Source organism: Bubalus bubalis, chromosome 19, assembly GCF_019923935.1.
Source record: "Bubalus bubalis isolate 160015118507 breed Murrah chromosome 19, NDDB_SH_1, whole genome shotgun sequence".
NCBI classification, from domain to species: Eukaryota; Metazoa; Chordata; class Mammalia; order Artiodactyla; family Bovidae; genus Bubalus; species Bubalus bubalis.
In genome coordinates, this window is record NC_059175.1 from 7800701 (window position 1) to 7814093 (window position 13393).

The 13393-nt window shown below is 38.6% G+C and overlaps 1 protein-coding gene across 9 annotated transcripts in view; it reads right to left on the bottom strand.

The window, feature by feature from the left end:
• ARHGEF28 (Rho guanine nucleotide exchange factor 28) overlaps positions 1-13393 on the bottom strand; it is a 350788-nt gene that overhangs the window by 331219 nt on the left and 6176 nt on the right. The window contains exon 1 of one of the 9 annotated variants that reach the window (XM_044932456.2): positions 1259-1286. The exons of the other annotated variants lie outside the window; for them this stretch is intronic. Coding sequence (XP_044788391.2) covers positions 1259-1271 — 13 coding nt within the window. The 5' untranslated portion in view covers positions 1272-1286. Of the gene's footprint in view, positions 1-1258; positions 1287-13393 lie in introns of those variants that run through there. 9 annotated transcript variants of the gene reach the window in all.

Genomic DNA, 13393 nt, shown 5'->3' on the forward strand with positions numbered 1-13393 from the left:
GGCCTTAATCATATAGTGGTTTTGACACCTGTATTAATGCATTACAAAAATCGGACATTCATTGTTAACATTTCTGAAACAGACTGGTCTGCCAATAAATGCTTTTCTTTTTCTACACAAATTTGTTATTCTGAAATAAAAGGGTACAAATGTGAAAAATTAACCTTCCTAGCATAGCTAAAAGCTCATACTATACTAATGTGTCATAAGGACCATCTGTGATTGTGTAAGTGATAACCTCAACAGGCATGCCTTCTTCAGATCTACTTACAGTCTTCAGTGTGACATGGGATACACTATGAATTTCCATGCTTTTAATGTCTAGTCCATAAGACACTATCTATACCATGTAATCCCACACCACAAGAAAGGGAAAATTTCCGGTGGAAGAAACCACTGTTTTTAGAAGCTACCTACTGCATACTTAAAATGCAATAATTCTGTATCCAAGAAAGAAAAATAAGGGATTTAAACCATAAAATTATCCTACCAAAGAAAGCAAGCAGTAAATCACAAAAATCACACACAAAAAATATAAGGCATGCTATAAAATAGAATGCTGTGACTGACAACTCACTGATAAAAATACAATTTACAAGTGTTTTTATTCGATAATAAAGTGTACATGAGTTTAGTTATGATTCTACCTATACATTTTTACTAGTCAAAAATCCCCTGACCCAAATATCCCAAGGCAAACACATGAATGTCCAACGGCTGCACAAGTTACTGACAAACATTCTGCTTTGCCCACATCCGCATAATTTCTTAATTTAGAAAAAGGAGATTTCTGCACCTACTTCCACCGGAAGATGCTACAAGCCAAGAAGGTCTGCTTCCCTTGGCAGGCTTGTCCTCCCAGCCGCAGCCCCGCCCTGAGCACCTCGGGATTCTAAGCCCACACCTCCCCGAGAGCACTGCGCACAGTGCCCTGTAAGCGTGGCCGGCACAACGCACCTCACTGCACAGCACCTTGCTTAAAACAGAGCCCCGGAAAAAAAAAAAAAAAAAACCAGAGCCCCGGATCTTATTTTCCTAACTTGTTTTATTTCAGGGTAGCTCAGGTTTGATGTAATAATTTAAAAAAAAAGCATTCAATTGCATATATACACAGGAAATAAGAATTCCCTCTAATCTCTGCACAGATGACTGAACAACATTTCACACTCATCTGGCCTCAGACCCGGTCTGTCAACAGGCACGTCTTAACACCTCCTTGACAAAATTTTACACACTGGAGCCAAGAAGATTCACTCACCAGACAGAGGCATCCTGGCTGAATCCTAGTCTCCAAAAGGGCTTCTCATTCTCTCTTCCCTGTAAGAAGCCTTGAATTCAATATGAACAAAAGTGCAGCAGCTACTCTAAAGAAGGGGGAAAAGGAACTGTAAAAGTATCAGTAGGGAAATCAACTACATATTTGGAATTCTATGGGAATAAGTTAACAAGAAGAAAGCAGGCACCTGGCAGGAAAAAATGTTAAGGAAATTATTGAGACATGATACACTTCCTGTCAAAACAACACACGAGGTGGTGATTCATTTGGTCAGTATCTTTTAAGCGCTATGTGACTTTAAATGCCCTGTAAGTTTAGTGATATTGAATTGTGGCAACGAAGGCATTTATTTTTTAATTTTAAGTACTGAACTGTTCAAACAATGCTGTGCTCCAAAATAAAAGCCAGCATGTACTCAGGGTATCCACAGTAGTATTCTTTAATGTCACTACTATTAGTATTAGGATTAGTCACTCAGTGGTGTCCGACTTTTTGCGACCCCATGGACTGTAGCCCTCCAGGCTCCTCTGTCCATGGAATTCTCTAGGCAAAAATACTGGAGTGGGTTGCCATTTCCTCCTCCAGGGGACCTTCCCAGCTGTACATAAAAGGATTTCATTAATGTGCATTAGAGGATACCCCAGGTTAACTGTCATAGAAAACTGTCTCTTAAGCCTTTAAATTCTATACCAATTCTACACCTCTGGTTGGCCGACTGTTAGTTTCTTTACTTAGGTTTTAAGGTGAATGACCTGGGGCTATTTGTTTCCATCAACCTGATTGCGAATCTAAAGGAACACATGTATACCTGTGGCGGATTCATTTTGATATTTGGCAAAACTAATACAATTATGTAAAGTTTAAAAATAAAATAAAATTTAAAAAAAAAAAGACTAAAAAAAAAAAAAAAAGAAAGAAATGTCTATTTTTCTTGCCATCAGCAAAGATAAAGAACTACCCTTTGCCTCCCCTAGTTTAAAACTGGCGGGCGCGATGTAATGCACGTTGTGGAGTGTGTAGCCCTGCAGAGCTGTCGCCCAACAACACAAACATTAGAATCAATCCCCTCCTTGATCCAACGTTCAGAAATCTATAAAACTGCTTCCATTCTCAAGCGTCTGTAGTTAAGAAAAAAAGTGTGTGTGTGTATGTGTGTGTGTATAGAGCTAGGTTTTTCCATACAAATTTAAAATATAAAGTCATTATAAGCATATTGCCACAACAAATGTAAATAAATACAAAATAGGCCTTTCAGTTTGATAATAACCAATTTCTCCCCTGCCCCTTACCAAACAGTTACTGCAAATGTTTGATAACAAACAATTTGAAAAGTTTAGTTAGCAACAATTACATAAGTTTAATAAGAGTTTCAAAGTAAGTGCTGAGTTATGACATCTAAAAGATACTCCAATTATATTTATGAACTAAGTATACAGATTTTCATTAAAATATCTATTTCTTAAATTCACTTCTGTTTTTATAACGTCACTGAGGCAGATACATATTTACAATACAGATGATGTTTAGAAAACTATAACAACAAAACAAAGACTGGGCAATACTTTGATTCCCATTATACCAGGCACATCTCCCAGGCAGCTGAGAGCACCCTGCCCCTGCCATCTCCACATCACAACACACTCACTCTCTTTCATGGCTGCTGATCTGACAGCACTGAAAGCTCCTCAAAAGCTATTAATATTTCCAAGCCTCTTCTCTCTAAGCCTCCAGCACCCATATAAGCCTGCCTCATAGTAATTACTAGCCAAGCTCAACTCAGTGAAGGTTCAAAACTCTAGCAGAGAATTCCAGCTTCTGGTTCAAGATGGTGGCGTAGAAGGACATGGGCTTAGCTCCTCCTGCAAGAACACCAAAGTTGCAACTAGCTGTTGAATAACCACCAACAGGAGGATGCTAGAACCCACCAAAAAAGAAACCCCACATCCAAAGACAAAGAAGAAGCTTCAGCGAGATGGCAGGAGGGGTACAATCCTGACAAAATCAAATCCCATACCCACCAGGTGAGTGACCCACAAACTGGAGAACAACAACAATACCAAAGAAGTTCTCCCACTGTTGTGACGGTTCTGAACCTCATGCCAGGCTTCCCAGCCTGGGGATCCAACAAAGGGTCTGGGGATCCAACAAAGGGTCTGGGTATCCCCAGGGAATCTGACCTTGAAGGCCAGCAAGTCTGATTATAGAACTTCCACAGGACTAGGAAACAGATTTCATTCTTGGAGGACACAAACAAAATCTTTCACACACCAAGACCCAGAGGAAAGGAACAGTGACCCCACCGGAGACCGAACCAAACTCCCTGCTAGTGCTGGAGGGTCTGCTGTGGACGTGTGGGCCGGCAGGGGTCACCACAGGGACGGGGCACTGGCAGCAGCAGTCTGGGAAGGTCGCCATTGGCGTAAACCCTCTTGGAGGGCACCATTAACCCTACCATAGAGTCCAAGGCTAGGTTACTTCAGGCCAAAAAACTACCAGGGAGGGAGCCCATCAGCACCCATCAGCAGATAATTGGATTAAAGCTTTACTAAGCAGGGCACTGCCCAACAGAGCAAGACCCAGTTTTTCCCACCACCAGTTCCTCCCATAAGGAAGCTGACACAAGCCTCTTAGCCTCCTCCATCAGAGGGCAGACAGAAGAAGGAAGAAGAACCACAGTCCCCACAACAGCTAAAACAAAAACATTACAGAAAGTTAAGCCAGGATGAAAAAGCAGAAAGTTATGTCCCAGATAGAGGGACAAGATAAAACCCCAGAAAAAAAACTCAATGAAGTGGAGACAAGCAACCTTCCAGAAAAAGAATTCAGAATAATAATAGTGAAGATGAACCAGGATCTCAGAAAAACAATAGAAAAGATGCAAGAATTGTGTACCAAAGACCTAGAAGAACTAAAGAACAAACAAACAGAGATGACTATAACACTAGAAGGAATCAATAGCTGAATAACTGAGGCAGAAGAATGGATAAATGACCTGGAGGGCAGAATGGTGGAAATCACTACTGCAGAACAGAATATAGAGAAAAGAATGAAAAGAATGAAGGCAGTCTAAGAGACCTCTGGAACAACATTAAACACATTAACATTCGCATTACAGGGGTCCCAGAAGGAGAATAGAGAGAGAAAGGACCTGAGAAAATATTTGAAGAGATAATAGCTGAAAATTTCCAAAACATGGGAAAGGAAATAGTCAATCAAGTCCAGGACACACAGATAATCCCAAGCAGGATAAACCCAAGGAGGAACACACCAAGATACATAGTAATCAAACTGACAAAAACTAAAGAGGAAGATTAAATATTAAAAGCGACAAGGGAAAAACAACATCCAAGGGGACTCCCATCAGGCTCTCAGCTGATGTCTCAACAGAAACTCTACAAAGAAGGGAATGGCGTGATATATATAAAGTGATGAAAGGGAAAACCCTACAACCAAGATTACTCTACCCAGCAAGACTCTCCTTCAGATTTGATGGAGAAATCAAAAGCTTTCCAGACAAGCAAGAGTTAAGAGAAATCAGCACCACCAAACCAACTTTACAACATATGCTAAAGGAAAATCTCTAGGTGGGAAACAAAAGGGAAGAAAAAGACCTACAGAAAATAAACCCAAAACAATTTTTTTAAAATGGTGATAGGATAAATATTAATAATTACTTTAAATGTAAATGCATTAAATGCACCAACCAAAAGAGCAAGATTGGCTGGGCAGATGAAAAGACGTGCATGCATGCACTTCCACTTACCACATCACTCTGCTTGACCGCCTAAATTGTATGTTATTATTTTATATTGTTAGGTTAATCATGTTCCCATTATGGCTTGCAATTGTAATTATCTTTTATTTTTCATCTGGCTATTGATTGTGAAAGCAGATAAACATCTTTTACTATTGTGATTATGTAACTATTACTCACTTAATACCATTGTTTCATGATTGGTCAACAGAAAAATAACAGAACTCTCTACCAGCAAAACTAGGATTTAATAGAAAAAAAAACAACTCTAACAGAACTCTTAAACTCCCTGAGGTAGAAAAGCTTTGGAAAGAAGTCCTGGATAAATGTTTAGAGTCCCTACATCCAGTAAGTAAAATCCCAAACAGAAAAATGCCCAGTGTCCAAATCACAAGTACTATAAGATGTCTTCATCTTGAGGTGCCATGCCTTAAAATGGCACCTTTTCATGAGTACAATTTTGCTTTCTTTAATATCACTAATCAGGAGCTACATTAAATACCAGAGGTTTTATAAATTTGCTATACCTTTTTAAAAAAAAAAAGAAGGGATTTCACTTATTTGATTTTACAAGTTTAAAACAAAGTGGAGGGAAGTGGGGAAGCAGAGGAGGAGAAAGAGAAAGAGCCATTATAAGTGTTATTTTAGCTAAAAATGGGCATTTTTCAAAAAATGAAGTGGGGAAGCGGAGGAGGAGAAAGAGAAAGAGCCATTTTAAGTGTTATTTTAGCTAAAAATTGGCATTTTTCAAATTTTTTTTCAAAAAATGATTATCAGTGCCTATTCTCCACCTATCCTAAATGGAGTTAGGGACATTAACTCCTTCTGCTAAAATGAAATTAATACCCATTTTCAGTCATGTGTGGATTCAATTAAAAATAATTACGACATTATTACTGGCTGATTCCACCTCACTGCTCATGAAGTATTCAGATAACAACAACACGAGCTGCCACCACAGGGAAATCTCAGGCTGTGAACAACCATTTCTCCCTGTAAAGATGCAACCCTGAAGTGGCTTCTTCAAACCCAGTTTCCCGAACAATTCAGATGTTGCCACTCAAGTGTCTGAAAGCGCTCTAGGTACCAAGCAGTCGGCCAGTAATCTAAGGGAGGCTTAAAACACCATCCTTACCTCCAGAGAAGCACAGAACTGAAGAGACAGGATGTGCCACAGAAAAGGGGTTGGCCCAACTCCTCAGGTTTCAAATGAGGTCACTAGGGCCAGGAGAGGGGGTATGACTCCCCCAGTAGGTTAGTGGCAGTGCTAAGATTTCAATAGAAATTCTGCTTCTGCTTCAGCCTTTGCTATCCCCAGACTATCTTTTTAAAATGTTTCTTTTACACAGAATCTAACATCATTTTTAAATAAAAGGCACAAAACACCAGCAATCATGTCCCACTCCCACTAAAAAAAATTCTTAAATTGAAATCCAGACATCTTGTCTATGTCTATTAATTTCTGCAGCTACTTGTACATAAAGATGCCATACAGACAATAAACATAAAGTTTCCTACTATGAAGGTGAAAGAAAAAAGAAATGCTTATTCTATTTTTAATTTTAAGAAAAACCAACAAACCAGTATCTAAATTCTACTTGGCATTTCTTTCAAAATGAAAGTTTTCTTAACCTGTCCATAGTAAATTTGAATTTTCCCTAGCTCAGCCCCCTTTTTGTAAGTAAACCAAGTGAAAAGCTAATTTGGGACTTTCTACAGATATGAAAGTAATCTACAGTGTTCATTTTTATTGCAAAACAACCTAATTGAACTATATGTGAAATCTATTTCACCTCAACTTAAAAGTTTTTATTAAAAGGCCCAAAATCAAAAGCCATGAGACCTTTGCCTCATAATTTCTGTCCCATAGAATCTTTCTAAGTAAAGAACAAAAAACAACTCGAATTCCCATGACCGATTTTAAAGATTTTTGACATTGTGTTTTACATTCAATTATCAGGCTATCAACATTTCTGGTTATTAAATGGGAAAAGAAAAATACATATGTATTTTATATAACAACTTTGACATGAATGATACCATTTAAGAGAAATGCTTCTATTTTATTCTCCCTAAGAATGCATCCATTTAAAACTTAATAAAGCGCTGACAATAGGTTTTGTGTGTTGCCCCTTACAGCCAAGAATAGTGAGTGGCCCGCAGGAAACTGGCTAAGTCTTTAAGAGCTGGGATAGCGGGTATAAAAACAACTTCCAGAAATTCATCCCTGAGAACTTCTGACAAGTTGCAGAGCTGGTGATTTCATAAAAGGTAACAATGAAGAGTTAAATGAGCCATTTCTTGTACACGAATTTATATACTGATACACAGTAGGATCAAACCCACAGCTCCTACACAGTGCATCTCCTGCATTGCAGGCAGATTCTTTACAGCTGAGCTACCAGGGAAGCCCATCCAAATGCTATTATCAATCAGTGAAATCACTACCTAAAGAAATCACCATGGTTCAAAGAAGTAACCCAAGACCTCCCATTTGCAGATGATATGGATTCAGTGGCGATATAGAGAGATCATTATGTTCAAGGAGCTCAAGACTAAAGCCAGGCCTCCCAATTCCCAGCGTTGTGCTGTTTTCCATTCAGATGATAAAAATAATTGCTTTGCTTTTATCCTCCTCCCTGCCTCTTTTCCAGCACAGATAATGAAGACAGCATGCTCTTAAGAGCTGTGTCAGACAGACCAAAGGCCCAAATAACATGAGGTTGCCAAAAAACTAAAGATAATCAGATTTTTACTTCAATTTATTTAAGGCAGAACATCAAGGAAGGAATAGATAGATCTTCTTAGGACCGGTGATGTAGTATAGATGGATGATAAGGAGAGCTCCTCCACAGCCACTGAGACTTTGTCTACTCTTGGAGGAAGAAAACCTTCCACTTGAAGAGGACAGAAAGAACTTCTGTAAGTGGGAAAGTCGATCCTAAGAGGACACCCAGAGGTGCTGAACAAGTTGCTGCCTCTGGACAGGGTCAAGATGGGAAAGAACCCAATGAGATTTTCCAATCATAATCATAAGAACTATGGACAACGACAGGATTCAAACATAGGAGACAGCCAATTTTCAAAAAAGCCAATCCTAATGACCTATGTGGGAAAAGAATCTAAAAAACAGTGGACATACATATAACAGATTCACTCTACTGCATACCTGAAATTAACACAACATTGTAAATCAACTATATTCCAATAAAGATTTTTTAAAAAAAACAAAAACTAGAGACCGAAGGAGTTTCATTCAAACTCATCATAAGCAAGATTCTAGAGTAGACTAAAAAGCTGGTGTCTGAGTACCTCAGAGGAAGCAGTAGCTACCTGGAGCCAAGGTAAGTTCTGTAAGAATAAGTCACATGAGACTAACCCCACTCCACTATGTGGTCACCAAATTGGTAATTTCATATAGCAGATGTACAGTAGATTTGGTTGAAACAGCATATATCCTTATGACAGGATGGAGAATTAAGAATCAGATGCTAGTGCAAACAGGAATAAGTCTCTGAACAACTTTACCTAAAACTGATAAATATTAATCTGAAATAAAGTCTGTATGTGCGAGTGTGCTCAGTCCTGTCCAACTCTTTGCGACCCTATTGATTGTAGCCCACCAGGCTCCTCTTGTCCATGGGATTCTCCAGGCAATCCTGGGGTGGGTTGCCATTTCCTCCTCCAGGGGATCTTCCCAACCCGGGGATTGAACACAAGTCTCCTGAATTGCAGGCAGATTCTTTACCAGTGAGCCACAGGGGAAGCCCTGTGTACGGAAACATCAAATTGTTCTGCCCTTGAGCTCAGCCTAGGCAACAATTTTATTCCTTAAAACACTGAAGAAACGCATAATCTGTGGATAACTTGGAATAAAAAAGGGTTGTGAATGATTAATGTATAGATAAACAATCTAAAAGACTTTGAAAGGCTAGAACAGATGGTCATATACAGGAAATTTAGATAAATATTAAGTTTTATTCATGGGACTAAGAAGCCAATTGTACACATCCATGAATGAAGAGATGTGACTCAGCAGCAACATGTGTAAAAACAAACTTAGTTATTTCGAGATGACTGACCATCAAGAGTCAGCAATCTTGTTTTAGAAGGACTACGGTTGGAAAGCCATTGTTAAGAGAAATTATTCTATCTATCCCAGGTTCTGTGCTAAGCATTTTTAACAACCCTATTTAAGAGAAATAGGTAAAAACAGACTAAAAGTCCAGATAACTTACCCAACACAAGGCAGAAAGTAACAGCTGAAGAGTCTCCCTACTTTCGTAATCTGCAGCTGACAATCTTAACCATGGGGCTTCAGTGCTTACTGGGGCAGGGAGGGATGTTGGGAGGGAAGGGGATCTCAGCAAGGGTTAGAATGGTTCTACTTACTATCAGTCAGCATATAAGAAGAACATAGCAAACTGGTATATGTTCAGTATTCAAGGTAGTAAGATGATTCAAAATCATGTCACTTAACAAGGGTTGAAAGAGTTACCAACTTAAATAGGCTTCAAGGTAGGGTATGTAATTAGTTTTCAAAAATGTAAGATAGCCCACCTACAAACCATTCAAAAATGTAAGGTTTCCAAAGATAGCCCACCTACAAACCAATGAAAACAGTCCTGGGAAAGCTCTACGCTGCACAGCAGCAGCAGAAACCCTGTGGAGCTCAAAAACAGAGGATGACAGCATAGAAAAGCCTAGGAAGCATTTGTCATCACTCCATCCCTCAGTCCAGAGCAGCTTGGTGCAAAGAGGGATCCCCTTGGAGGGATTTCACTCCACAAATAAAAGGACAGTAGGAGAACCCTGGTAGGCCTCCTCCTCAACTCACAAAGGATGACAGTCAGAGAGGAAAAACAAAAGAACTATGAAACAATCAGAAAGCAATTAACAAAATGTCAATAGTGTGTCCTTTGCTATCAATAACTAAATTACTCTAAATGTAAATGGTTTAAATTAAAAGACAAAGAGTAGTTGAATGGACAAAAACTCAAGACCCAAGTATATACTTCCTACAAGAAACTCACTTAAACTTTAAGGACTCTTCATAGGCTAAAAGTGAAAGGATAGGAAAAGACATCCATGCAAATAGAAACTAAAAGAAAGGGGTACCTATACTTATGAGACAAAATAAACTTTAAGAGAAAAGCTGTAACAAGGGACAAATAAGGTCATTATATAATAATGAGGTCAGTTCATCAAGAGGATATACAATTATAATTATATGCATGCTGGTGGCTCAGATGGTAAAGAATCTGCCCGCAATGCGGGAGACCGGGTTCAGTCCCTGGATTGGGAAGATTCCCCTGGAGAAGAGAATGGCAACCCACTCCAGTATCCTTGCCTGGAGAATCCCATGGACAGAGGCGCCTGGAGGGCTACAGTCCACGTGGTCGCAGAGAGTCGGACACAACTGAAGTGACTTAACACACACAACAAATCTGAAGGCAGAAACAGCAATGCAAGCATAGAGGACTTCACAATAGACAGATTATCCAGATAGAAAATCAAGAAGGAAATAAAGAACTTAAACAATACTTTCGGTCAAATGTACCTAACATACAAAACATTCCATCAACAGCAGAAGAATACACATTCTTCTTACACACACACATATCCTCCAGGAGAGTATTTTGGGTCACAAAATTAGTCTTAACAAATTTTAAGAAGATGAAAGCCATATAAAATATCTTTTTCAACCACAATGATTAAAGCTAGGAGTCAATAACAGGAAGAATGTCAGAATAAAAATCAGATGTGTGGAAATTAAATTACACTTCTAAAAAACCAACTGGTCAAAGAAGAACTCAAATAATCCAAAAATCTTGAGATTAAAAATAGAAACACAACATACAAAAACTTATGGGATGTAACAAAGACAGTTCTAAGAGGGAAGTTTATAGTGATTAACACTTAAATTAATGAAAAAAGAAACATACATAAATCAATAAATGTGTTAACAAATGAAGAAAAAGCATTTAACAAAAGTTCAACATCCTTTAATAAGAATTCAACAAATTGGGTATAGAAGAAACATACCGCAACATAATAAAGGCCATATATAACAAACTCACAGATAATACCATACTCAACAGTGAAAAGATAGAAAGCTTTCCAAGTTCAGGAATAAGACAGGATGTCCTCTCTTATCATTTCCAGTCAACACAGTACAGAAGTTCTAGTCACAGCAATTAGACAAGAAGAATTAAAAGGCATCCCAGTGGGAAAGGAAGAAATAAAAATGTTTCTTTGAAGATGACATGATCTTACATAGTAAATCCTCAGTACTCCAACAAAAAAACTGTTAGATCTAATCAATGAAGTCAGTAAAGTCACAAAACACAAAATCAACATACAAAAATCTGTACACTAATTAACCATCTTGAGAATAAAGAAAATAATGCCATTTACAATAGCATCAAAAAACAGTAAGATACTTAGGAATAAATTTAACAAATTTAACTATACATCAAAAACTGTAAGACACCGAAGATACTGAAGACAAATGGAAAGATACTCGTGTTCATGAATCAGAGGAGTTAATACTGTTTAAATGCCCATACTGCCCAAAGCCATCTACAGATTCAATGTAATCCCTGTAAAAACTCCAATTATTTTTCAGGAAAATAGAAAACAATTGTCCTAAAATGTGTATGGAGCAATAAAAGACTGAATGGACAATGCAATCTTAAGAAGAACAAGGCTGGAGGCATCACACTTCCTGATTGCATATTATATTACAAAGCTATCAATATAGTATGGTACTGACATAAAAACAGACACAGAGATCAATGAAACAGAACTGAAAGCTCAGAAATAAGTCCATGCCTGTATGGTCAATATTTAACAATGAAACCAAAAATACTCAATGGGAAAAAGTCTCTTCAATAAATGATGCTGGGGAAATCAGACATACATATGCAAAAGAATAAAATTGGACCACTATCCTATACCACTCACAAAAATCAACTTGAAGTGGATTAAAGACTTGTAAGACCTGAAACCATAAGACTCCTAGAAGAAAATACGGCAGGGGAGCTCCTTAACGTCAGTCTTGGCAATGATTTTTGGATATGACACCGAAAGAACAAAGAACAAATGCAAAAAATCAACAAGTGTGACTGAAGTGAAAGTGAAGTCGCTCAGTCAGTGTCCGACTCTTTGCGACCCCATGGACTGTAGCCTACCAGGCTTCTCAGTCCATGGGATTTTCCAGGCAACAGTAATGGGAGTGGATTGCCATTTCCTTTTCTACAGGGGATCTTCCCAACCCAGGGATCGAACCCAGGTCTCCCACATTGTAAACAGATGCTTAACCGTCTGAGCCACCACTAAAGCTTCTGCACAACAAAAGAAACCATCAACAAAATGAAAAGGCAACCTACAGAATGGGAGAAAATATATGTAAACCATATATCTAACAAGAGGTTAATATCCAAAATATATAAGGGACCTCATACAACTCAGTAGCAAAACAAAATCTCATTTTTCAAATGGGTAGGGACTTCCCTGGTGGTCCAGTGGTTAATATTCCAAAGCAGGGGGCACATGTTCAATCCCTGGTCAGGGAATTAAGATCCCACATGACACACCGTGCAGTCAAATGATTAAATAAAACAAAACAAACAAAATGGGCAGAGAACCTACATAGATATTTTAACAAAGACAACATACAGCATCAGTGGCTATAGTTAAAAAAATATGATATTGTATACCGGAAAGTTGCTGAGAGTAGATCTTGAGTGTTCTCATCACAGGAAAAGTTAACTATGTGAGGTGATGAATGTGTTGATCATCTTGATCCTGGTAATTGTTCCACAATGTACATGTATATCAAATCATGTTGCACAATTTGACAAGTAATTGTATCTAAAGTTGCACAATTTGACAAGTAATTGTATCTAAAGTTGAGGGAAGAAAACAAAGACAGACTGGGGTATCTCTGGTTATTAATCCCCCATTACTGAAAGTATTCAAGGACAATAATCAAATGGTCAACCATTTGGAGGTATGCTATACATGGGGATTGTTCACTTGCTAGAAACTAGAGAAAAACCTTTCGAGTTTCCTTCAGTCTTAAGACTATAACTCTGAACAAGAATTTCATTCATTTCCCCAGATAGAACGTACTGCTGCTGCTAAGTCGCTTAAGTCATGTCCAACTCTGTGCGACCCCATAGACAGCAGCCCACCAGGCTCCACCATCCCTGGGATTCTCCAGGCAAGAACACTGGAGTGGGTTGCCATTTCCTTCTCCAATGCATGAAAGTGAAAAGTGAAAGTGAAGTCGGTCAGTCATGTCCGACTCTTCGTGACCCCGTGGACTGCAGCCCACCAGGCTCCCCTGTCCCTGGGAT